Raw genomic sequence first — 24,582 nt, forward strand, 5'->3', positions numbered from 1 at the left:
AACATGTTGGACTATGTAGGGACAGGTGTCATGGCTAGACAGGTGAGGTCCCTGTGTTGACAAAGGTTGGAGAGAGGCTAAAGGTAAAAAGAGGAATTGTTCCTGGAAGTTCTATCCATTTTAAAGAACGAGTTCAAGTCCCTGTCCGTCTCCCTTGGTGGCCAGAGGCGTCCCTGTTAGTTCTTGTATCCACTGACTGCCCACAGCACCTCCTGCTGACCCACACAGCCTGTTGATCCAGAGGAGGTCAGTTTGGCCTGACTGTGAGGGCAACTCATCCAGCATTTCTCCTCATGTAGTCCTCAGACCACCCTCATGGGACTGCCCTGACGACCTGTTAAAAACACAGACTTAAGAACTCCACTCAATACCAGATGGATCAGCCCCTCTAAACAGCCCCATGATTCTGACGTATACTCAAGTCCAATCCACCTTTTTTTTTTTTTTTTTTTTGCGGTACGCGGGTCTCTCACTGTTGTGGCCTCTCCCGTTGCGGAGCACAGGCTCCGGACGCGCAGGCTCAGCGGCCATGGCTCACGGGCCCAGCCGCTCCGCGGCATGCGGGATCCTCCCGGACCGGGGCACGAACCCGTGTCCCCTGCATCGGCAGGCGGACTCCCAAACACTGCACCACCAGAGAAGCCCCACCTTTTTATATGTCAGGAAACAGAGGCCCAGACAACGAGTGTGGCCCCTCCAGAGGTCTCCCTGCCCGTCAGCAGAACACTGAGAACCCAGTCCAGGGCTTGCTCCAATGCCCTGTGGATCTCCCAACACCTGCACCCTTTATCTTGGCTCTCTCCAGTGGTCAGCTGCTAATTTTAAAACTCTCTGAGATGGGGACACAATCTGCATGATCTCCTCCATGCTCACAATCCTGGGACAAACTGCCGGCTGAGGACACACCGTGTCTCCTCAGCGCATCTCCCAGAGCTGTGTGCAGCTGCAGAGCCCTGGCCTCCTTCTGCAGCACCTCCCGAGCAGGCACAGGGCCTGCATGCCCTAGGACTCCACGCAGACTTGCAGATGCTTCTGGCTGGACATTCAACTGACCCCTCCCTGACCCAGGGCCTGGGGAAGCACAGTAGGGGCTCCAAGATCAGAATACCCTCCTCAGATCCCAACCTAACCCCCTACCGGGCCTGCCTGCCCTTCCTCCCATCTCCCTAGCGCAGCCCTGCCCCTGCCTTCCCCATGCCTGCAGAAGGCGGAGAAGGGTATTGACATAACTGGCTGCATCCCCTTTCTGCCCCAGAATCTGAAGCATCTTCATGTGCAACTTCCCCTTCCCTCTCCTACTGGCTGACCTTCCATATTCCACCCCCAGCTCCACCCCACCCCACCCCCGCCAAAATAAAGTTCTGACTGGCTTCAGAAGACTCCACAAATCTAGAAAAAAGGTACAGATGAACAAGTTTGCAAGGCACAGAGACACAGATGTAGAGAACAAATGTACAGACACCAAGGGAGGAAAGCGGGGGTGGGGGTGGGGGGATGAATTGAGAGATTGGGATTGACATGTATACACCAACATGTATAAAACAGATAATAAGAACCTGCTGCATAAAAAACTAAATTAAATTAAATTTAAAAAAAAGAAATCTCCACAACCAGCCTTGCCCTTACCTGCCATGGATTCCCCCACAGGTACTGCCCCACTGATGCCATTTCCAAGCGCAGGAGCCAGCACTCACCTCTCCGAGGAGGTCTCTGCTGGGCCAACTCCTAGAACATGCCCTGTCTTTTCACCTTCTAAGCTATCACTAGTTCACGACAACCCCAGGCTATAAGCTGTCCCTGACCTCTCTATCTCCGTGGTCCGGGCCTAGGACTTCATGACTACAGCAGTCAGGTGAGGCGACCGCGTGGCACAGCCCGTTCAGGAGAGTGACAAGGAGGCAAGCCCCCATCACCCCCAAGACCTTTATGGGCCATCCCAGTTTCCAAGGCTGGAGCGGCTGCCTTCGGCGCCACCTGGCGGCCGCCGCCCGAAAGCGGAGAGTGGACCCAGCGCGGGCCGGTTCCCGCGGGACGGGTGGGTAGGCTGGAGGGGGGTCGCCCACCTTATAGAGCCGAGACCAAGCGGCCCAGGGCCTGGCACGTCTCTGGATTCCCGCGGATCCCGCGGTCCTCGCGAGACCCCGAGACCCGGTGCCACCCGGCCCCTAGCGGCGGCGGACGGCCTCGTCGGACGCTGCGGGGCGCTCGGCGGCCGAGTGAGCGTGCGCGCACGCGCCCGCCCCACGCATCGCCCCGCACCGCCGCGCGCTCGCACGCACGCACACCCCGACGCTCGCCCGCGCCGGGCGGTCTCTCACGCAGTGAGCTGGTAGCGAGCTCCGGAGCCAGCTACCCCGGGAGAGGAAGGCGCTTACGCGCGGCGAGCTAGAGCGGGCACACCAAGACCCATTTTTTTCCACCTCACTTCGCGCGCGTGGGGACGCCGCCGTGGCCGCACCGTCCTCATGGGTGACCCCCTCAGGGCGGGACCTGGGGGTCCGTGCGGCCCAGGCCCTTCCGACCAGGCTGCGCGAGCCCAGACCAGGCCGCTCCCACCGGCCGGCCGCGGCGGCCAATGAGAGCCTGGCGTGGTGATGTCATGCCCCGACCGGATCCTGGTGACGAGAAGTCCGAGGTCACCCGTCAGGGAACCAGCGCACACCCACCCGCGGGGGTTCCGGAAGTTTCCACTGCGGCGGCGGCCTCACCCCGCAGCCTCGCGCGTGCCACCACGTTGGCCTTCCTTGTCTGGTGTCCCGGAGTCACCTCTCCCTCCCCCCGGGGGTCTCCTCCCTCTTCGGGGGTCCCCTTCGTGTCCCCTCGTGGTCTCATGTTCACATCCTCATTCTCACAGGTGTCACCTTTTCTCCACCGGTGCCACTCGGGCCCCTGAGGGGGTCCTCAACCGCATTTTCACGTACCGGTCCTCCCATGCCACCCCTGCTCTGTCGTGGCCAGGGACGCTCATTTATTCGGCCCCCAGCCCCGACTTGTCAATGTGTCCAATGTGTCAATGTGTCAATGTGTCCGTCCGTCTGTGAATGTCGGTCACTGCGTTTGTCTCTGGCTGTCACTGCATGAGACTGTCCGTCTGCATGTGTCTGTCTCCGCGGGCTTCTGTCCTTCTATCTGTCCCTGTGGGTGTCTGCTCCGCCGCTGAGGGTCTTTCTGTCGTGTCTGTCACTGCGTGTCTGTCCGTCTGTCGGCGTCTGTCACTGGAGTGCGTCTGGGCCCCGGGGTCTCTGGGTCTGGGCTCCGAGAGAGGGAGAGGGAGAGGAGGTGGCAGCCCGGGGAGGCGGGGAGGGGCGGGGGCGGAGACAGTGGGCGGGGGCGGGCGGGGGCGCCGAGCGGCCCGGAGGGGGCGTGTGCGGGGGGCCGGAGGCGGCGGCTGTCAGAGTCGGCTCAGCCTGCGCTGGGGAACATTGGCCGCCTCCAGCTCCCGGCGCGGCCCGGCCCGGCCGCCTCAGGTGAGTCTCCCGCCCCGCCCAGGACCCTCCTCCGGCCCGCGGCCCATTCCGCATCCTGGGAACGGTGCGCGCCCCGAGGAACCCAGGCTCCCAGACAGGACGCCCACCGCGCCCCGGGGCCTGCCCAGCGACGCCCCCCGACGCCCCACACTCACCCTTAACTCTTCCCTCACCGCCGCATACTTAACGATTGCCCGCGCGGGAGACAGCATCCCGCAGGGCCAGCTGCCGCCTCTGCTCTCGAATTCCTGTGGGGACCCCCGAGCGCCGCTGCCCCTGCTCGCCCCCAAGTCTGGGGCCACTGGAAGATGCCCCCTGCTTGGGGGCGGAATCCAAGCTGCGCAGGTTCCTGGAGCCCGGCTGGGCCCTCCGGGATCCCGCGACCCCAGCGCCCCTGCGCAGCTCCCAGCCGAAGCCCCCTCCCAGGCCCAGGCGTCCCCCTCCCGCGGGGACTCCGTCTCTATTTTAGGGGAAGGGGAGGCTTAGCGGAAGCCCCGAGTTATAATTAGCCCCACTCGGGTTTCCTAGTTAATCTCCATCACCACCACCCCAGCTCAGGGCGGCGAGGGCTGGGTGAGGGGTGACCGGCGGGAGAGGGGGGAGTTCCGACCCGGGGAATTTTGATCCCTTGGCTGGAGATGCCGGAACCGCAGCAGCTGCTGCCCCAAAATAGCGCCCCTGCCCCTGCAGCCGGGGATCTCCGGAGCTCCGAGAACGCAGGCGTCCCGCCTCGCCCTTCAGACCCCTTGGTAATGCCCGCGAGCCCCCAGACCCCCGCCCCAAGTTCCCGGCTCCTGGACTCGGGGCGGGGAGCGCCGTCCTTTTCTCAGTCTTTACTGCCCCCCGCTGGCGGCAGCGTGCACCGCAGCATCGGATGGATGGGGGACTCGAGTCCTGTGGGGCCAGGGCTAGCGAGCCTGTTGGCTGAGGCTAGGCGAGGGGGGTGCGCAGTTGACGGGCATTCGCGGGTACCAACGCGCTGTGTCAGACAGTGGATGAGGCGGGGCTGGGTGGGGCAGGGTGTGGAGTAGGCAGGATTTGGGGTACCCCGGGAACTGCGACTCCCACACCCTGAATGCCCAACCCACACCCTCCCAGGGTACGGCCCTGGCCAACTGCATGAGAGGCTGAGCCTTCACGCCACCTCAAGCTCCCCCGTCGGCGCCTCCCGTCAGTGAGGGCCCCGCCCCTGTCGGGTGGACTGTGCGTGGCCTTCGGCCTCTGGTGCTGGTGCCCCGCACTGCTCGAACTGGGCCCAAGGCAGTCCACCCAGCTGGGGGAAGGAAGTGAGGGCGGTGGGTCTTCTGCGGGGCAGGGGAGGGTATTGCTTGGCAGGTCTGTCTCTGTTCCCTGCATTTGTCCGTCTGGGTGTATGTGTGTGTGCCTGATCTCTGTCCCCTCTTGCTTCTCCCTGTCTGTGTCCTTGTCTCTGCCTGTCTCCCTCCCTCCCTCCATTTCTCTCCTTTCTGCCAACCTGCCCCACCTCCTCTGCAGCTCAGTGATAACCCCTGGGCAAGAGTGTTACCTAATCATCTCCTCCCTCCTGGCAGCTTTGAGCCTTCACCCTCTGCCTTTCTTTCTCCCAGCAGACGCCTGCCTGCCCTGGCAGCCATGAGGCCCCCGTGGTGTCCCCTGCACACACCCTCCCTGGCTTCCCCGCTCCTTCTCCTCCTCTTCCTCCTGGGAGGAGGGGCAGAGGCTGAGGGCCCAGAGGACCCAGAGCTGCTGGTGACTGTGCGTGGGGGCCGGCTACGGGGCTTCCGCCTAATGGCCCCTGGGGGCCCTGTCTCTGCTTTTCTGGGCATCCCCTTCGCAGAGCCACCTGTGGGCCCCCGTCGCTTTCTGCCACCAGAGCCCAAGCGGCCCTGGCCAGGGGTGCTGAATGCCACAGCCTTCCAAAGAGTCTGCTACCAATATGTAGACACCTTGTACCCCGGCTTTGAGGGCACCGAGATGTGGAACCCCAACCGTGAGCTGAGCGAGGACTGCCTCTACCTCAATGTGTGGACACCGTACCCCCGGCCTGCGTCCCCCACCCCTGTCCTCGTCTGGATCTACGGGGGTGGCTTCTACAGCGGGGCCTCCTCCCTGGACGTGTATGATGGTCGCTTCCTGGCCCAGGCCGAGGGGACTGTGCTGGTGTCCATGAACTACCGGGTGGGAGCCTTTGGCTTCTTGGCCCTGCCGGGGAGCCGGGAAGCCCCAGGCAATGTGGGTCTACTGGATCAGAGGCTGGCACTGCAGTGGGTGCAGGAGAACGTAGCAGCCTTCGGGGGGGATCCAACGTCAGTGACTCTGTTTGGGGAAAGCGCAGGTGCCGCCTCCGTGGGCATGCACCTGCTGTCCCCACCCAGCCGGGGCCTGTTCCACAGGGCCGTGCTGCAGAGCGGGGCACCCAATGGGCCCTGGGCCACAGTGGGTGTGGGAGAGGCCCGCCGCAGGGCCACGCTGCTGGCCCGCCTCGTGGGCTGTCCGCCTGGTGGGGCTGGTGGCAATGACACAGACCTGGTGGCCTGCCTGCGGACACGGCCGTCTCAGGATCTGGTGGACCACGAGTGGCATGTGCTGCCTCAGGAAAGCGTCTTCCGCTTCTCCTTCGTGCCTGTGGTGGATGGAGACTTCCTCAGTGACACGCCTGAAGCCCTCATCAATGCTGGAGACTTCCATGGCCTGCAGGTGACTAGTGGCTGGAGGGGGTGGAGCTGCTTCCTCTAGGCCTGTTCTTCACCTGCCCCTCCCCGTGGGGACCCAGGCATGAGGGGTCCTCAAAACCCACTCCCAAAGGCCCAGGCTTCTGGGCCCCATGGCCCACTCCTCTCCCCTGAGGGCTCAATCCCAGGGTGGTCCGTGGGACAGAGAGGAAAGGAAATGTGGGTGTATTTTCTCTTTCTCTCTTTCCCTTCCCCCATCTCGAACTCTCTTCCTCCCTGGTCCTGGGTCTATAACTGTTCACCTCTCTGGCTCTTTGTCCATCTGTTTCTGTCTGCCTGTCTGTCTGTGCTTCCCCTCCCCCATCCCTCCGTCCTGTCCCCTCAGGTGCTGGTGGGTGTGGTGAAGGATGAGGGATCCTATTTTCTGGTTTACGGGGCCCCAGGCTTCAGCAAAGACAACGAGTCTCTCATCAGCCGGGCCCAGTTCCTGGCCGGGGTGCGGGTCGGGGTCCCCCAGGCAAGTGACCTGGCTGCCGAGGCTGTGGTCCTGCATTACACAGACTGGCTGCACCCTGAGGACCCAGCACGCCTGAGGGAGGCCATGAGTGATGTGGTGGGCGACCACAACGTCGTGTGCCCCGTAGCCCAGCTGGCTGGGCGACTGGCCGCCCAAGGCGCTCGCGTCTATGCCTACATCTTTGAACACCGTGCATCCACGCTCTCCTGGCCCCTCTGGATGGGGGTGCCCCACGGCTACGAGATCGAGTTTATCTTCGGGCTCCCCCTGGAACCCTCGCTAAACTACACTGTCGAGGAGAGAACCTTTGCCCAACGACTGATGAGATACTGGGCCAACTTCGCCCGCACAGGGTCAGCGGGGCTGAGGGGAGGAGGGCCTCCAGGAGCCAGGGAGGCAAGGGGCGGGGGGAACAGACAGAGAGGGAGGGAGACAAGCAGAAAGGGCGGGGGGGGGGGCCGAGTTCACAAAGGAAAGGAGACAAAGGGGGAGAGAGAGAATGACAAAGGAGACCCCAAGAGAAGGGAAGGAGGGAGGAAGGCAAGGTGGCAGATCCTGATGAGACAAGGACAGAGCTGAGGGAGGCAAAGAGAAGAGACAGACAAGGAGAGACAGACAAAGGAGTTACCAGAGCAGTTAGGAGTGTGCATTGTAGAACTGGATCAATTGGACCAGTGATGATTTTTTTAGCTGTGACACACACGAATGCACACACACGCACACAGTTTACCTGTCTGAAGAAGGGGACCATAAATATCCCATCACATGGGTGTCCGCAGAAGTAAACATGATGTTTGTAGAGATAGGACTGGGCCTGAGTATCTAGTAAGGGCTCAGTAAGTCATAGCAATTTTTTAAATGGGAGAAACAAAGATGGAGCAGAAAAATTGAGGGAAAAAAAAAAGAGGAACAACAGAAAGAGGGAGGGCAGGAGGAAGGGGAAGACTCCGGAGGACGGAGCATATTGGAAAAGAGAAAGGATGAAGGAGAATGTGGGAGGGAGGAGACGGGGCTCTCCCTGGAGCCTAAGAGGGAACGGCATGGGTCAGGAAGCAGCCTGCCTCCTCCTACTCTCCATCTCCATTCCCCAGCCCCCAGGGGCTGAGCTTTCCCTTTCCTTCCGCAGGGACCCCAATGACCCCCGAGATCCCAAAGCCCCTCAGTGGCCACCATACACGGCGGGAGCGCAGCAGTATGTGAGCCTGAACCTGCGGCCACTAGAGGTGCGGCGGGGGCTGCGCGCCCAGGCCTGCGCCTTCTGGAACCGCTTCCTACCCAAATTGCTCAGCGCCACCGGTACGCAGGGGCCAGCGGGCAGGGGCTGGGAGGAGGCGGGGGAGAAAAGGGGCGCGGAGAGAGAGGGAACTGGGAGCCGGCCGGGTGTAACCCCTCTCTTCTCCCCCCAGCCTCGGAGGCCCCCTGCACCTGCTCAGGCCCCGCCCACGGGGAGGCTGCCCCGAGGCCCAGGCCCGGCCTCCCCCTGTCCCTCCTCCTCCTCCTCTTCCTCCTCCTCTCCCGGCTCCTGCGGCTGTGACCACGGCCTCTTCCCCCTCCGGCCTCAGGGGGCCCCTCCTCTAATGAGTGGTCTGACTGTGGGGAAGGGCTCCACTCAGGGATCTCCGACCCAGCGCTCCCTGCCTCCTCAAACAGAGAAACTCAAACTGGACAGGGCTGGGGGCAGGGGGGGTGGGGGGGGTGGGAGGACACCTACGACCCATCTCAGGGATCCACACGCCTTTATTGTTTAAATGGAAATGAAAAAGCCAATTTTCTTTTTTTATAAAATTATTATTTGGAGCCTGAGCTTGGTGTTGGGGTGGGAGGGAGGCCCTAGGGCTAGATAGCACCCCCCAGTGGGGCTATAACCGCCAACCATTTCTGTCTCTTCTCTTTTCCCCACCAACCCACGGATCCTCCTCCTCTGATCCCTTCTGTCCCCCTGTCTTCCGGTCATTTTCTCCCCCTCCCTCCTCCTTCCCGCCATCGTTCTCTGGCCCCGCCTCTACCCTCGTCCTTCCCCTGGTCTTCCGTCTGTTGCATGTTCTCCTGATCCTCTTTCCACCACCCAACGTGGTCTCCTACATTCTCCGTGTGCCCTCCCTGAACTCACGCACCCCTCCATGTCCGTTCCCGTCCTTCCCCATGTCCTCCCCCCTACCCACTTGCCGGGCACCCTGGCCGCAGACACGCTGGACGAGGCTGAGCGCCAGTGGAAGGCTGAGTTCCACCGCTGGAGCTCCTACATGGTGCACTGGAAGAACCAGTTTGACCATTACAGCAAGCAGGATCGCTGCTCAGACCTGTGACCCAGGAGGGACCCCCTCGTCCCGCTGCCCTGCCCGCTCCGCCCGGCCCCTCAGCTGTATATACTATTTATTTAAGGGTTGGGATATAACACAGAGGATCCCTAGACCCTGCCCACCCACCCCCGACTTTCCCCTGGGGCTCCCCGCCCTCTGCATGCCTCGGGCCGAGCCCCCTCCCCCGCGGTGCCTTCGCCCCTCTGGGCTGCCAATAAACTGTTACAGCCACAGGAGTGTGCGCGCCTGGGGAGCCAGGGTCCGGGCAGAATGCCTCAACCACTGGGATTGAATGAATGGAGGGATGGGTGCTAAAGCCGGCGGGAAGAGCGGATCTGAGGGGTGGGGTGATGGGCGCCCGCGCCACGCCCCCGCCGCTGCGGCGAGTACATTCCGCCCGGCGAGGTGGAGCTCACGCCTGCGCAGTGAGGACGGCGGCGCGGACGCGGCGGTGCATTGTGGGAGCCCCGCGCGGCAGCTTGGTGGTGGTTGCCGCGGGCCGCGCCACGCGCTTAAACCTGGGGCCAGGCGAGAGCGACCGCAGGGACTGTACACCCGCAGTTAGCCCAAGACTCGGGGCTGAGAGGAAGCGCTAGAGCCCAGAGTTCTCCCTGGAGTTCGCTCCGCGCCGCCTGGAGAACGGATCTGCCCGGCCCGGCGACCGCCGCTCCCGCCCACCGCCCTGGAGCCGCTGAAGGACGTCCACCTGGGCCTGGCCCCGCCCAGCCGCGCTGGCGGCCGCGCTCGCCTGGCCCTCCTCTCGGGCCATTACATTTACTATCATTACGGCTGCGACGGCGTGGACGACCGGGGCTGGGGCTGCGGCTACCGCACTCTGCAAACGCTGTGCTCGTGGCCAGAGGGCCGGCCGGCGGGCGTACCCGAACTGGCTGCCGTGCAGGCGGCCCTGGAGGACATGGGCGACAAGCCCCCCGGGTTCCGGGGCTCTCGGAGCTGGATCGGCTGTGTAGAGGCCAGCCTCTGCCTTGACCACTTCGGGGGTCCCCAAGGGCGCCTATGTCACGTGCCCCGTGGAGCAGGGCTTCAGGGGGAACTGGAGAGGCTCTATTACCACTTCGCAGGGGGCGGGGGACCTGTAATGGTTGGAGGGGATGCGGATGCCCGGTCAAAGGCCTTGCTGGGAGTGTGCCTGGGGCCAGGCACGGAAGCCTACGTCCTGGTATTGGACCCTCACTGCTGGGGTGCCCCGAAAAACCCTAGTGAACTACAGGCTGCTGGCTGGGTGGGCTGGCGAGAGGTGAGCACAGCCTTTGACCCCAACTCCTTCTACAACCTGTGCTTGACCAGCTGTAACTCAAAAAAGCAGCTGCCCACCCTGGACTGAGGCTTCTCTAGCGCCATACCCGTTGATCTAACCCATCTCAAAGGCAGAGGCTGCCTGATGTCAGACCCTCAGGAAGCCCCAGCAGAGCCTGGGATCTTTGGTGTCAATAAAGTGGCAAGGCCCAGCCAACCATGGCCCCAGCTAATTTTGGGGAGCATCTGGGGAAGTATATTACATATATACATTAAGCCAGGAGTCACCACGCAAGTGTTTTTATTGGCAGTAGGGCTGAACGTACAAAAACTTCTCAGAGCTGGATGGGACGAGGCAGTCACAAGTATAGATGATGACCAGGAGTGAGGAAACGTGTATGACTCAAAAGAAATCCACATCATCTGGAGCATCCAGGTCACGGTATTCCACAATGGCCCGTGGGTCTCCACGGACCATCCTGTGAGATTAGAAAGAGGTAAGAGGGGGTGAGATTTGAGGGTCCCTGAAAGGGAGTTTGAAGAGGGCCAAGAAAACTTAGACATCTTAGCCCAGTCTCACCTGTTTCGGGGTTTCCCAGGATAACCTCCCTGGCCTCGGAAGGCATCATAGTTCCCTCGGCCAGCACCATAGGGAGCATGGGGATATGGAGGCCCTCCTGTGGGCACTGCAGGGCGAACAGCACCAGCTATGAAAAAGATCAGTGTTGAGTTGAAAAACTGTGACCTCAGCTACATCCTAGCTAAGTTTTCTTTCTCCCAGCCCCAGGCCAGGTCCTTTCAACCCTCTCTTACACTTACCTCCATAGCCCAAGATGGGGGGCCGGGGCTGACCATAGGGCATCAGGCCCTGGGGAGTCTGGTGTGGGTAGGGGAGTCCCGGGGTCAGACCTGGGGGGAGTACAATACAGACAGGGACATGAATTACTGCGGGGGGGGGGCGGGGCAGTGGCGGGAGATGGACAGCTGGCTTTTTAGTAATATGGCCTGAGAGTGAGGTAGAAACTTCACAGGATACAACAAGTTAAAGAGAACCAGGAGGGGCTTCCGTGGTGGTGCAGTGGTTAAGAATCCGCCTGCCAATGCAGGGGACACGGGTTCGAGTCCTGGTCCTGGAAGATCCCACATGCCTCAGAGCAACTAAGCCCGTGCGCCACAACTACTGAGTCTGCGCTCTACAGAGCTCGCAAGCCACAACTACTGAAGCCCGCATGCCTAGAGCCCATGCTCCACAACAAAAGAAGCCACCACAGTGAATGAGAAGCCCACGCACCGCAACAAAGAGTAGTCCCCGCTCGCCGCAACTAGAGAAAGCCCGCGCACAGCGACAAAGACCCAACGCAGCCAAAAATAAATAAATAAATAAAACCAGGAGTCTTTGAACAGTCAAGGGAGAGAGAATGGGGCAGACCCTCATGGATCGTATCTTACTCTGGGCAGGGCCAGGTGGCTGAGCTGGCTTTATCTCAGGCAGAGCTGGTCGCTTGGCATCAGTGAGAAAGTTGTTAAAAAATGCAACCTCCTTCTTTACTTCCTCAATTTTCTCTGCATGCTTGTTGAAGATATGTTTGCGTACAAACTCAGGGCCCTGGGTGAACAGAGGAGGGGGTGAGAACTGAGTCAGCAATGAGGGTTCCCTAGCTCCCCAGACCCAACCTGCAAGGACACTCCACCTCCCCTCTGTCTCATCACAATGAGCAGTTCCTCCCCAGGCTCTGAGGAGGCTTCCCGGCTGAACCCTCTCCTCCCACAGTCCTAACACACAAATGTCTAACATCCCAGACCTTGAATTTCTTGCCACTGAGAGGGCACAGCCACTTATCCTTGCCCAGTTCCTGGGTGTTGGAGGTCACAAACTTTTCCACTTCCTGCTCAGGGTCTTTGCGACCCATCTTCTGGGCCTCTTCCTCTGAAAGAGATTCCCGCACACTCAGCAGCGGAGTCAGCTTCTCCTCAAATGTCTTCTGCCATTCTAGCACTGTGGTTTTGGAACAGACGGAGAGCAGGTTGGAGAAGGGAACCCGGAGGCGGGGATTAGAGGAGAGGGTGGCAAAGCATTGCTACCAGAGCAGAACTAAGGCCAGAGGCAGCTGGGAGAGAGGGAAACCAGGAGTGGGAAAGCTGGGAGGTCACCTTCTCCATGACTGATGCGGTTGGGCGGCATGGGCCCCCGAACATGGATGATGCCACAGCGGTTGGGCATCTCATCCTCATTGGGGTACTCGCACGTGTTATAATAATCCAGGGAATGCACGATGCGCAAATAAAGGAGGAGTTTGTCCAAAACCTAAGAGAAATGAGAAGCTGAGAGTTCCCCATACACTTGCCCCTTTACCACCCCGAGCCAGGCTCTCCCACGCCCCACACACCCTGCACCCACTGGCACCTTGATCAGCTTCTCATCCCGCTCCACGTTGATCTCTGCAGGGTTCCCTTCCTTAGGAGGCTCCTCAGGAGGGGCCCCCCCACTGCTCCCCAGCAGCTCCTCCTCCTCAGCGCTCACTTCCTCAATCAGGTAGTCAGTGATATTCTTCAAGATGGGGTTCTGCGAGGGCAGACTCTGGTAGGGTGAGAGAGGTAGAGCAGACAAAACTCCTCAGGGTAGCCTAGGAACCTTCTCATTTGAAAAGGCAATGTGGGGCAGAAAGGAGTTCAGGGCTCGGCTGGGCTGTTACATTTGCCTCATTATTTGTCTTAATTTGTGTACGTGTTCTGCCCTAGCCGATAAGTAATCACTAATACCAATCTGTTTTGTTGGAAGCTGGAGATGCTGCTCAGGAGGAGAGGGGCAAATACGGGGGTGGGTACAAGGGGGTCAGTGCTACAGACCAGGTAAGGCCAGAGGTGCCCACAGCAGATGAGGGGGAACCCGCGGCTTTTTAACAAGTTCCACGAGGAGTCACTAACCGCTGGCAGAGGCGGCGTCCCAGGCTCAGAGGCCCAGAGCTGGGTCCTGTCATCCAGCGTGTGGATCAGCTTGGCCGCCAGCTTGATGTCGTTGCGCACTATCTGCTTGTGCTGGGTGATGCCGTTGATGTTGCGGACACGACGGGTCAGGTCTCTGTTCACACCAGGGCTCAGCTCACACTCCCGGAGCTGGAGGGAACAGAAGGCTCACCAACACTTGCCAAAGAAGAGCCACTCAAAGACTGGCCCGACCGAGCACGCTAGCGATCAGACTGAGCTCCCTAAGGACAGGGACCGGGGTGTCTTGTTCACAGGGACAGTCTCAGAGCCAAACCGAGAGACAACTGCATACAATTCACGTGAGCAGACTAAATGGATGAAATAAGGAGCAGATGGATGAAGCCATCAATGAACGAAGGGATCAGAGACTGTGTGGAGCAGGGGGAGCCCCGCCTTCTCTCCCTCAACAGCCCCACTCCCAGGACTCACTCGGATATTCTGCAGGTTCCAACAGATCTCTTTAATGTTAACGCTGCGGTCAAAGGTCACCCAGCCACGACGGAAAAACCTAAACAAGAAAATGTCAGCATAATCCTGGGATGGACGTGATGTTGGCCACCAATCTTCCCCTGCACCTTTTCCCCAAGGTATCCAGGGTCACACCTCCCTCCATTCCTTACCTCCTCTCGGGCTGGGGCTCCGATAATGCCACGCGCATAAAGCCGGGGTATCTTTTACAAAGCTGGAAAAGCAGAAACAGAAGCCCCACTTGTGATTCAAGGATTCACTTCTTCCTCCAATCCCCATGTCCTCAGAACCCTGGGGAACTGCCTTTTCATCCTTCCTTGGACTAGGAAGAAACAATTAAGGGCTTAAGAATAACAGCACTTGAAAGCAAACCATGCAACCAGGGCCAGACTCTCTGAAGGGCGTGGGCCCATGGGAAGGGGGCCTCCCCATCAGAGAAACAGAGATGTAGGTCAGAAGCAGTGCCAGGTTATCTTCTCGCTGTCGCCCCCACCCGAAGGAATGGAGCCTGGGCGTCACCCCTGCCCCCAGTACCATTCTTCCCACTCACAGAAATGATCTCAGCCCGGGAGATGTTGGGCGCGATGTTGCGCATGAAGAGAGAACAAGTCTTATGCAGCGGTCGGGGTTTACATTCCAGCCCAGGAGCGTCCTTAGGCTTCTCCCTCTCTTCTTCCTTGGGCTTCTCCTTTTCCTTGAGTGCTTCCTCTATGCAGGAAGTGGTGGGAGTTGGTGAAAATTTATTGTCAATTGAGAAGGGGAGGATAGAGAAGCTGTCAAACCTCCCCGCACCAGTCCCTCCCAAAAGGCCACCCTTCCATCAATTTCACAAACCTCTCACCTCCCCCCGCCACACCGGTCAGTATGAAGAGACTGGACTAGAAGCAAAGAAAATAAAACCTACCAGCCTCTTCCTTCTCCTCCTCGGCCTGGCCACTCTCCGACTCCGACTCCGACTCGGACACACTGCCTTCGTCAAAGCTGTCATCACCACTATGCTTCCTATTCCGCTTCTTGCTGCTCTGTAAGAGCCACAGCAAGGGGAGATGAGTCAGGTACCAGGACCCAGCCCCGACACCGACCCTGTGCAAAGGAGAGCCCACCTTTTTGGCTTCTTTCTCAGAGTCTTCTTTCTTCTCTTCCTTGTCCCCATCACCCTCGGATTTCTTGGTTTTGTCATCACTAGAACTGTCGTTTTCGGCCTACAGGTAGAGACAAATCACCAGGGATGCTGGTCTCCCCTTCAGCCTTTGTCAGAGGGCCCCGCCCACCCTCCACAGCTGAGCCCACAAGTTCGCCTCTCCCCCACCCAAGACACGACCCCTGAGGCAGCCCCATTCTCCTGCCCAGGCGGCACAGACAGCACCCAGAAGCCCCGGCACTCAGACCTGTTTGCCGTCCTCTTTCTTGTCATCCTTCTCATTGGTCTTGCGTTCTCCATCGCCCGGGCCTGGTCCAACCCGGCCTTCCTCTTTCTTGCTGGGCTCCCCGGGCTTCCCTGCCTGTTCCTCCTCCTCCTCCTGCTCCAGGATGCGTAGGTCATTCTCTGTACCTCCTTCCATCTTAATCACAGCTACCAACAAAGGGAGCAGAGGTCACCATCCAAGGGCCCTGGCCTTCAGCCTCTGGCCTTCTGTCCATCTATTTCCATTTTCAACCAAGACCTTGGTGACCAGACAATCCCACCCCTCCCAATCCACCCACCTGCATCCAGCATCTTGACAATGGCATCAGCTTTGTCTATGTCCAGCAGAAGATTATCAAACCAGCCGCTCTCCATGAGGGACAGGAATACCCTCAGTCGGTTTTGCAGGGCCCCCCGGGCCTCCTGCCGACGCTTCCCCACCTCATCTGGGTGGTACTTAGACCGAAACCTGGGAAAGAAGTGGGGAGGGAAGAGGCCAAACAGTCACTGGAGGCCAGAGCCAGGACATGGGGAGGGGCCCAGGAAAATCAGGGGAAAGCCCCCATCCTCTCACACCCACAAAAGATCATAAAAGCAGAGATGAGGGGAGAGGGGTGCACTAGAACCACCCAATCCCCCCAAAAGGAACCAGAGGTTATGCTCTGAGAAGATCTAGGGAAGAGCCAGGAACTAAGAGCTCTGGATCTGGAAAGAGCATGACTACAGGGGGAGCCAGGGCTGGAGGCAGACTGACTGCCCTGAGTATCTGGGAAACACAAATTTTAAAAAGTGTAGTTTCCCAAAGCTTCCCAGAGGAACTCTAAGGAAATAGCAGGCCCCAAAGAACCTCCCTCTCCTTGCCAACCCCAAACTACAGTCATTAAAAGGATTGCTCCCACCAGCTCCCTCCATCCCTTGGTGGAAGACAGGGAAACCTGAAATCACCAGAAAGGAAAAGCCAAAAAAGGCAGGATACCTTTCTCCCCCCTTGGGAAGATAAGCAGATGGTGAAGGGACAAGGAAAGAGCAAAGGGAGAAACTGAAGTGCCCTTATAACCTCAGGTACTGCCCACAGGGATCGAGAGAGGACAGGGTGGGGCGTTAGGATAGATCATGAAAAAGGAAATACTTAAATTAGGACCCTGGGCAGGGGGGCAGGAGTGGGGGGGAGGGACAGAAGAAATCAGGCTATGCAAAAAAGAAAGGAGAAAGTGAGAAAAAGTCCCAGAAGTCAAAAACAAAAAGGAAAACTAAAGACCAAACAGACTAGGGGGAGAAAAAAAAAACAGGAGAAAGAAGCGTTAGGCAGGAGCAAGAACAAGGACGGAGAAAGAAGGAAAGGTTCACGAGAGAGTGAGACAAAGACACAGATTAGGAAGAAAGAGGAGACGGTGACAGAACAGAACCACGAGTTGAGCGTAAGAGGAAAGGAAAGCCGCAGGCGTCACCTCCAGGATCTTTACCTTGGCCGCTTGGTCAAACAGAGCTCAAGATTTAACTAGCCGCGCCCAGGGCCCATGCTGGCTGGTGGGCCACCGGCTGGCTCCTGGCTGGGGCGCCCGGCCCGGATGCCCCACCCCCGCGGGACTCCGCGGAGGCGGCCCTGACTGACTAGCTGCCTGAGCAATCACATTCAGCTAAACCGCTGCATTGTGCACAGCAGTGCCCTGCCTGTCTGCCTGGCCGGGGCAGCGCCGTCAGCCCAGGGGCTCATGTATGGGCTGGGTATGGTGGGGGTGGAGGTGGGTTTGCTCCGAGCTCCGTCGATGAGCGGGTGTAGTTCCCAGTTCTGGCTCTTTTCAAGGAGGAGGAGCAGAAAGAGGATGAGGAGGAGGAGGAGCAGGAAGGGGGGAAAAGATGGTTGATTAAAATTAAAACATCCACAAAAGGAAAAAAATTAAAATTCTTTTTCTGTCAAACGACACTGAGATCTTTGCTTTTCTTGTCTGGATTCACTCGTTGCTTTTGGGAGGATGCCATGGCCAAACAGGGTCCCGGCGATCAGGGATGACAGTGACCCAGTATCAGCGAGTGGGAAGCAGTCTGCTGCCCCAAGGGAACAGGTGGCTCTGGCCAGCTGCCTGGAGGCGTCTCACTCACTGAGGACAGTGGGGAAGGGAGATGGCGTGGGGGCCGTGGTGGACGTGGAAGTGAGGAGGAGAACCCATCAGCCAGTGCTGTGACGCTTCCCATCCCCCACCCCCAGGAAGTTCTGGATTGGGGAAAATGGGAAGAGGACAGGGCTGCAGGCTCCGCTGGCGGGGCCAGGGGAAACATGCCAGGGAAAAGACAGCAGGAGAGGAGGGGCACTCACCACTCCTCATCTTTATGAGCCAGGAAGAAATCCTGCATCTGCTGCCTCCGGAAATCCAGCTTGTAGTCGTTATAGCGCTTAACTGCCTCTGTCTCATCCACAGAGTCATCCAAAGACAGGAGAAACTCCTTGAAGGTCTTCATCACAGGTGGCGGCACACCCAAGTCGATCTCTGCTATGCTGCCCAGCCTGAGGGGGGGCCCGGTCAGGAAGTCTTGGTTGTGGGGGAAGAGGGTGGGGGGATGGCGGGCCGAGGTAGCCAGCTGCCCCCTTCCTTTGCCCACCAGGAACATGACCCCAGGCACCAGCTGCGGCCACCCCCAAGGGCACGCCAGTGTGCCTGACCCACTTCTCCTGGCTCCAGCCGTGGTCTTCAGCAGCCCCAATCCATCCCCCAGGCCTACCGACTCCCTTCTCCCAAGAACCCCAGAACCGCAGGTCTTTACCTGGCCTGGATAGGCAGAACATGGTGCTGCATGATGTGGACGTCTGGATGAACCCAGGGCTGAGGGGGGCCATAAGCTGGGCCCCCACCCCCCCCAGCATAGGGCATCTCATAGCCACTGTGGTATGGGTCAGAGCTGTGCTCATCCCTGAGGGTGGGGGACACAAAAGTCAGACAGAGAAGGCCATCATGTCTCCTGAGCGCAAAGGCAGATGGGACAGAGGGAGGGGCACACCTGCCATGTGGTCTCTCACCCAAGGGTTTAGAGGAACCAAAAAAGATGGGTTTATGGGAACTTTGAGAAAAGGAAATGACCAAGAAAGTTCTCAGCAGAAGTGAGGGAAGACAGCTGAGGCCCAAGTAGAACCGAGGCTGAGAAGAGAAGACAGAGAAACCGTGGCCATCTCACCAGTCTCGCCTCATGCGCTTCTGCGGGGGGCTGAGCTCGTGTCGAGGAGGAGAGAAGCGCTCTCGCCGATTCCTGTCATAGTCGCGATATTCACCCCGACTGCGGCGCTCCCGGCCACGGTCCCACTCTCTGGAGATAAGAGCAAGTAGCAGTAAATAAGACACAGTCGGATATCCCAAGATCACACTCTTGGACAGGCCCTTCCCATCGTATTTGAGACACGAGACTAAAAGCCTGAAATTATAAAACTTCCCTCTAAGAGGAAAAAACTCTTGTCTACTTCCATCACTTCAGCCATTTCCCACAAACTGATGGCCTGCCAACTCCTCCAGCCTGGCCTTTTTCCTGAGCTTCAGACCAACATCAACAACCCCTCCTAGACGGCCACTATCACCTCAAAATCAACATGTCAGAATCGAGCCTATTATTTCTATCACTATGGGCCCAAACTTGCTTCCCCTCTCCTGTTTCCCACTCTCAGTTGCACCAACATTATCGCCAGGTATCCAGTTATCAAGTGTCACCCTCACCACTAATTTGTTACTGGCTTGTTAATCCTCTGCCTCAAATGAAAGCTGTCCTTTTCCGTGCCATCCCCACAAACTCTGCCCTAGTCCACGCGCCCTGGTCCTGGCCATTTCTCCTTTAAGTGCAGCCTTGGTTTGTCTTCCCTACCTCTGGTCTCTCCCTTTCCTCCACTCCAAGGTCAAAGTGATCTTTCTCAAACACAAATCCAATCATGCCATGCCCTTGCTTAAATGCCAGTACAAAATACTATTCAAAACCTTCCCTGGCTTCCCTGGTGGCACAGTGGTTAAGAATATGCCTGCCAATGCAGGGGACAGGGGTTTGAGCCCTGGTCCAGGAAGATCCCACATGCCACGGAGCAACTAAGCCCATGTGCCACAACTACTGAGCCCATGTGCCACAACTACTGAAGCCCACATGCCTACAGCCCGTGCTCCGCAACAAGAGAAGCCACCACAATGAGAGGCCCGCGCACACCGCAACAAAGAGTAGCCCCCGCTCGCCACAACTAGAGAAGCCCACATGTAGCAACAAAGACCCAACGCAGCCAAAAATAAATAAATAAAATTTATTAAAAAAAAAAAAAACCTTGGTTCCTGGCTGTCATTCCAGGTTCTCTACCCGTTCGTTACCAGCCAACCCCATCTCCATCTAACAGAATAAAAAAGAAAATCCTCTGCTATAACCCAGTGGTTTTCAAACTGTTCAGTCTTGGGACCCCCTTTACACTCTTAAAAATTACTGAAGATTGAAGAGCTTTTGCTTATGTGCATGAGAGCTCTCAATACTTAACTGTATTCATAATTAGAACAGAAAAAAACACCTAATAATTTTGAAGTTATATAATAACATAAACTACCCATTTATACATTTTTATAAAAAATGGCTATTTTACAAAAAAATTTAGTGAGAAAAGTTGCATCGTTATTTCATTTACAAATCTGTTCAAGGTCTGGCTTAATAGAGGCAGCTGGATTCTCATAGTATATACTTCTCCATTCAACCTATTATGATACGCTGTTTGGTTGAAAAATAAGAAGATCTGGCTTCACAGTGATATGTAGTTGGAAAAGGGAACACTTTAATAACCTTTTCAGATAGCTGGGGATATTCTTTGCTTTTGATACTACCCAAAACTTGGCAAGAAATAGCTTCTTAAAGGCTAGCTGCAATGTTGAATCTGAAACTAAATCAATGAACATTTTGTACTCTATATTAAAATTCATTATTCTACCTTGCTCTTTGAAAACATCTTCACACATCTCATTACACGGTATCAAAATATCATAATCATTAGTATCACTCCCTTAGTATCACTCTCACCAGAAAAGTCTTTAAAGTAATAGGAAGCTGTCAAGCTGACACTGGTAGATACAAGTTTTCCAAAATTTTAGTTTACACTGGGAAGTTCCACTTCCTCACTGGCAACAAAACTGACAATTTTCCTTAAAGTAACAAGTTCTCTTAACTTTTTTCAAAATGTCTACCAAATACCCAGATATGAATAAGCATTGTTTGATAGCCTTTCATTCAGGTAACAAACCTGAAGCGGGGGGGTGGGGGGGAAGGATGAGGACTGTTAGTTCAGCTCACAACTCAATCCCACAAATGCTCCTCCTCAAGGTAACCACCACACTACATGCAGAAGTGCTTTATGCATCCTTCCTATCATCACATGTATTGAAAACCATATAGTCAGCCTTCCCTGGTGGCGCAGTGGTTAAGAACCCGCCTGCTGATGCAGAGGACACGGGTTCAAGCCCTGGTCCAGGAAGATCCCACATGTCGCGGAGCAGCTAAGCCCGTGCGCCACAACTACTGAGCCTGCGCTCTACAGCCCTCGAGCCACAACTACTGAGCCCACACACCACAACTACTGAAGCCTGCGTGCCTTGAGCCCGTGCTCCGCAACGAGAAGCCACCACAATTAGAAGCACGCGCACCGCAACGAAGAGTAGCCCTCGCTCTCCGCAACCCGAGAAAGCCCACATGCAGCAGCGAAGACCCAATGCAGCCAAAACTAAATTAATTAACTTAAAAAAAAACAACATGTAGTCAAGAATCCAATTTAATAAAGTTTAAAATTCTTATTGCTTCATTAATGACATGAAGTGAAACTTTTTTTTAACTGTCTGGTGCCACTGCCTTGATTTGTGCTAAGGCACCAGCAGTTTTACCCCCCACTGCTATAGTACCAAATGCCAGTACAGTGAAACAACAATACTGTCTATCTTAATATTACTATGAAAATAGTTGTAAGCTAACAACAAATGCTGGAGAGGGTGTGGAGAAAAGGGGACCCTCCTACACTGTTGGTGGGAAGGTAAGTTGGCGCAGCCACTATGGAGAACAGTACGGAGAGTCCTCAAAAAACTAAAAACAGTTGCCATATGATGCAGCAATCCCACTCCTGGGCATGTATCTGGACAAAACTATAATTCAAAAAGATACACGCACTCCTATGTTCACAGCAGCACTATTCACAATAGCCAAGACGTGGAAACCACTTAAATGTCCACCAACAAATGAATGAATAAACAAGATATGGTAAATATATGCAATGGAATACTACTTAGCCATAAAAAAGAATGAGATAATGCCATTTGTAACAACATGGATGAACCTAGAAATTATCATACTAAGTCAAGTAAGTCAGAAAGAAAAAGATAAATACCATATGATATCACTTATACGTGGAATCTAAACTATGACACAAATGAACTGTTATAAAACAGAAACAGACTCATAGAGAAGAGACTTGTGGTTGCGGGGGGGGTGGGGGGGGAGAGGAATGCGGTGGGAGTTTGGCTTAGCAGATGCAAACTGTTTTCTATAGAATGGATAAACAACAAGGTCCTACTGTATAGCACAGGGAACTATATTCACAATTCTGCAATACACCATAATGAAAAAGAATTTTTAAAAAATAATAAAAATTAAAAAGAAAATAAAAAATAGTTGTAAGCTTAGGGGCTTCCCTGGTGGTGCAGTGGTTAAGAATCCACCTGCCAATGCAGGGGACACGGGTTCGAGCCCTGGTCCGGGAAGATCCCACATGCTGCAGAGCAACTAAGTCCGTGCTCCACAACTACTGAGCCTGCGCTCTAGAGCCCGCAAGCCATAACTACTGAGCCCGTGAGCCACAACTACTGAAGCCCGCACGCCTAGAGCCCGTGCTCCGCAACAAGAGAAGCCACCACAATGAGAAGCCTGCGCACCGCAACCAAGAATAGCCCCCGCTCGCCGCAACTAGAGAAAGCCTGTGTGCAGCAACAAAGACCCAATGCAGCCAAAAATAAATAAAATAAATTTTTAAAAAAATAGTTGTAAGCTCAAAGACTTCTTAGGGATTTTGAGAACCACTACTCTAAAAAAACTAGAACATGTGCTTTTTTCTGTGTACAACATTATGCCCCCAACTCCAAGGTGCACACTCCACCTGTGTCTGAGGAATCCCCACTCATCTTTCCAAGCCTTGCTAGGTGTCCCTTTCGTGTCGCTCTCCCCTACAACACCTCCACCACTTGTCCCCTCCCTCAGATCTGTTCCCTCAACATTTCACATCTTCATCATGACCTCTCATATATACTCATTTGCAAAATACACCCAAGGCCATTTTGCCCCACACTCCAAGCCCCAGACTGTAAACTCCTTAAGGGCAATAACTATACCTTAGCCAGCTTCAGAATTAAGAACACCTTTTGTTGTCGTCTGACATTCTTAGAAGATACTAAACAAAACAAAGTGCCACATAAAGTCTCCACAGTGAAGAGATATACTGACTGAACGATTTACTGAACTCACTTTTCAAAACAACACTGAATGAATAAATGCTATTGCAATAAGCCACCTCAAACTTTTCCCTGATAACCTGTTTCCAAATCAAGCCTGCGCCATCAGCTCACCGATTAGATATTTATGATGTCCCTTAGATAAAAGTCTTCCACAGTTCCTTTAAATATCAGCTGTTTCTCTTTTTTTAAATAAATTTATTTATTTAATTTTTGGGTCTTTGTGACTACGCGTAGGCTTTCTTTAGTTGCACTGCGCAGGCTTCTCATTACGGTGGCTTCTCTTGTTGCGTAGCACGGGCTCTAGGTGCTCGGGCTTCAGTAGTTGCGGCACGCGGGCTCAGTAGTTGTGGCTCGCGGCCTTTAGAGCACAGGCTCAGTAGTTGTGGTGCATGGGCTTAGTTGCTCCTCGGCATGTGGGATCTTCCCGGACCAGGGCTTGAACCCGTGTACCTTACACTGGCAGGTGGATTCCCAACCACTGTGCCACCAGGGGAGCCCCTATCAGCTGTTTCTTAACAGAAACACCTCAACTATAATTAACTCAAGAACATCCCAAAAAGCTAATCACTAGCTGAGTCAAACCTAATCAATTAACCCAACCATCACTATTCAAAGAACTCTTTCAGTTTTTAGGCTAGACTATTACAAGAAATTTACATATCCTGCTAGGGTACTTGTCTGACAACCTCTCCAGTCAAGTCAATTCTGTAATACTACTTTTTTTGAATCAACATTTTTGGGGTATAATTTACAAACAATAAAACACACACAAAAACACTGGTTTTTCATACTTAAACTCTTACCTCTATTGCTTTGATCTGCTGGACATTTCAAAAATCAAGCCACAGCTAGCTCCTTGGCCAAGAGCAAATAGGCTGAACCACATGAAACGGTCAAGTATGAGCGATTTCATATGGTTCGCTCTAATAAAACCTTAAGGGAAATGCAACGAGACTTGAATGCAAGAGAATAAGACGGGGGACAAAATTAAGAAAAAGCAGTGTCTTACCGATCATTCCAATCATCCCCTCGACGTCTTTCATCTCTTTCCCGGGAACGGTCATAGTCGCTGCGCTCTCTTCTAAACTTGTCCCTGCGCCTTCGATCATACTCGTCATCACTGTCACCCATGGCGCGGAAAGAAGGGGCCTGGAGCCCGGACAGGAATAATCGGGGTGTTGAACAATGACGACAGGAGCAAAGGATTCCCCCCCACCCCTTGAAGCAGCACGCCCGCCTCCCTCCGCAAAGGCCAACCTTCCGCTGTCCCCGCCAGCCTAAGCCCTCGGCCCCGGGAGCTGTAGGGATCCGACTCTCCACTCTCCCCCAGGGGCCTCCACGCCCACCTCCCCGCCCACCCGCAGGCCCCTGTCCCAGCTGCCGGCCACAGCCCGGCTCTCCAGGCCCCTCCCCTCCCCCACCAGGGAGCGGTGGTGGCCGTTCGTCTCGCGCTCAGGCCAGCAGATTCTCCCGGTGACCTGGGCCCGCCCCTTGCCTCGGGCGCGCGACGGGGATTGCGAGTGTGAGAGGGAGACACGGGGCTCTCAGCGACGGGGCCGAGTAGACGCGAACAAAGTGGGACAGCAGAAGATGGGCGGTCGGCTCGCGCCGCCCGAGCTGCGCCTGCGTCACCCGCAGAACGGCGCCTCGGCTCACAAACTACAACCCGCCGTGCCTGATCTGGAACCAACTCAAAGAAGCAAAGGCGGGGAGCACCGGGGACTGATGGGAAGGGGCGGGGAGCCGGAAGTCTCGCGCTCTTTCCAGGACGAGAACTGCGGGCGAGAGGAACTACGGGAGCGGAGCGGGACCAAGCGTAGCTTCGGGAGGGAGATAGAACCCTCAGGGCGTGAGGGGAAGTTTCCTCCCGCCGAGGTCGAAGGTCGCGCTTTCCCGGATGTGCCCGGGGTCTGAAACAGTTCGCGTCCAGCCGCTTTCTCCCCAGCTTTGATCACGGAGCCTCCGGACCTCATCGGGGGTGGTTCCCCCTTCTTGCGCAGGGCACGGGTTTGGGGAGTGAGGGCGTTTAGCGGATACGGCAA

The 24,582-nt window shown here is 56.2% G+C and overlaps 3 protein-coding genes across 15 annotated transcripts; 2 read left to right on the forward strand and 1 right to left on the reverse strand.

Annotated features, from left to right (window-relative positions):
* Positions 1–3,386: 3,386 nt before the first annotated feature.
* Positions 3,387–14,176, forward strand: ACHE (acetylcholinesterase (Cartwright blood group)). 8 transcript variants are annotated; one of them, XM_060123010.1, is made up of 5 exons: positions 3,387–3,467; positions 5,057–6,143; positions 6,504–6,988; positions 7,762–7,931; positions 8,042–8,335. In XM_060123010.1, the coding sequence occupies exons 2-5, from the start codon at positions 5,079–5,081 to the stop codon at positions 8,167–8,169; spliced, it is 1,848 nt and encodes a 615-aa protein (XP_059978993.1). In that variant the 5' UTR covers positions 3,387–3,467; positions 5,057–5,078; the 3' UTR covers positions 8,170–8,335. The 8 variants fall into 8 exon arrangements, 4 of the variants coding, with proteins under 4 accessions (XP_059978993.1, XP_059978994.1, XP_059978996.1 ...); XM_060123011.1 differs by having other exon boundaries at positions 3,422–3,467; positions 5,054–6,143; XR_009535244.1 differs by lacking the exons at positions 3,387–3,467; positions 8,042–8,335 and adding exons at positions 10,507–10,689; positions 11,224–14,176 and having other exon boundaries at positions 4,931–6,143.
* UFSP1 (UFM1 specific peptidase 1 (inactive)) lies at positions 9,355–10,409 on the forward strand. Its single transcript, XM_060123016.1, has one exon. The coding sequence runs from the start codon at positions 9,852–9,854 to the stop codon at positions 10,278–10,280; it is 429 nt and encodes a 142-aa protein (XP_059978999.1). The 5' UTR covers positions 9,355–9,851; the 3' UTR covers positions 10,281–10,409.
* SRRT (serrate, RNA effector molecule) lies at positions 10,477–24,289 on the reverse strand. Of its 6 annotated transcripts, none has more exons than XM_060123008.1 (20): positions 24,036–24,289; positions 23,550–23,689; positions 18,219–18,347; positions 17,811–17,957; positions 17,365–17,553; positions 15,350–15,519; positions 15,034–15,218; positions 14,749–14,847; positions 14,550–14,667; positions 14,196–14,353; positions 13,798–13,859; positions 13,607–13,685; positions 13,118–13,306; positions 12,597–12,770; positions 12,344–12,497; positions 11,995–12,188; positions 11,642–11,798; positions 11,012–11,113; positions 10,773–10,899; positions 10,477–10,615 (listed from the first exon to the last, which is right to left on the reverse strand). In XM_060123008.1, exons 2-20 carry the CDS (start codon positions 23,669–23,671, stop codon positions 10,612–10,614), a joined length of 2,559 nt encoding a protein of 852 aa, XP_059978991.1. In that variant the 5' UTR covers positions 23,672–23,689; positions 24,036–24,289; the 3' UTR covers positions 10,477–10,611. The 6 variants fall into 6 exon arrangements, with proteins under 6 accessions (XP_059978991.1, XP_059978990.1, XP_059978988.1 ...); XM_060123007.1 differs by having other exon boundaries at positions 10,477–10,671; positions 11,012–11,101; positions 24,036–24,273; XM_060123005.1 differs by having other exon boundaries at positions 10,477–10,671; positions 23,962–24,266.
* Positions 24,290–24,582: the final 293 nt, after the last annotated feature.

This window comes from Lagenorhynchus albirostris, chromosome 15 (genome assembly GCF_949774975.1).
Source record: "Lagenorhynchus albirostris chromosome 15, mLagAlb1.1, whole genome shotgun sequence".
In the NCBI taxonomy this organism is placed as follows: Eukaryota; Metazoa; Chordata; class Mammalia; order Artiodactyla; family Delphinidae; genus Lagenorhynchus; species Lagenorhynchus albirostris.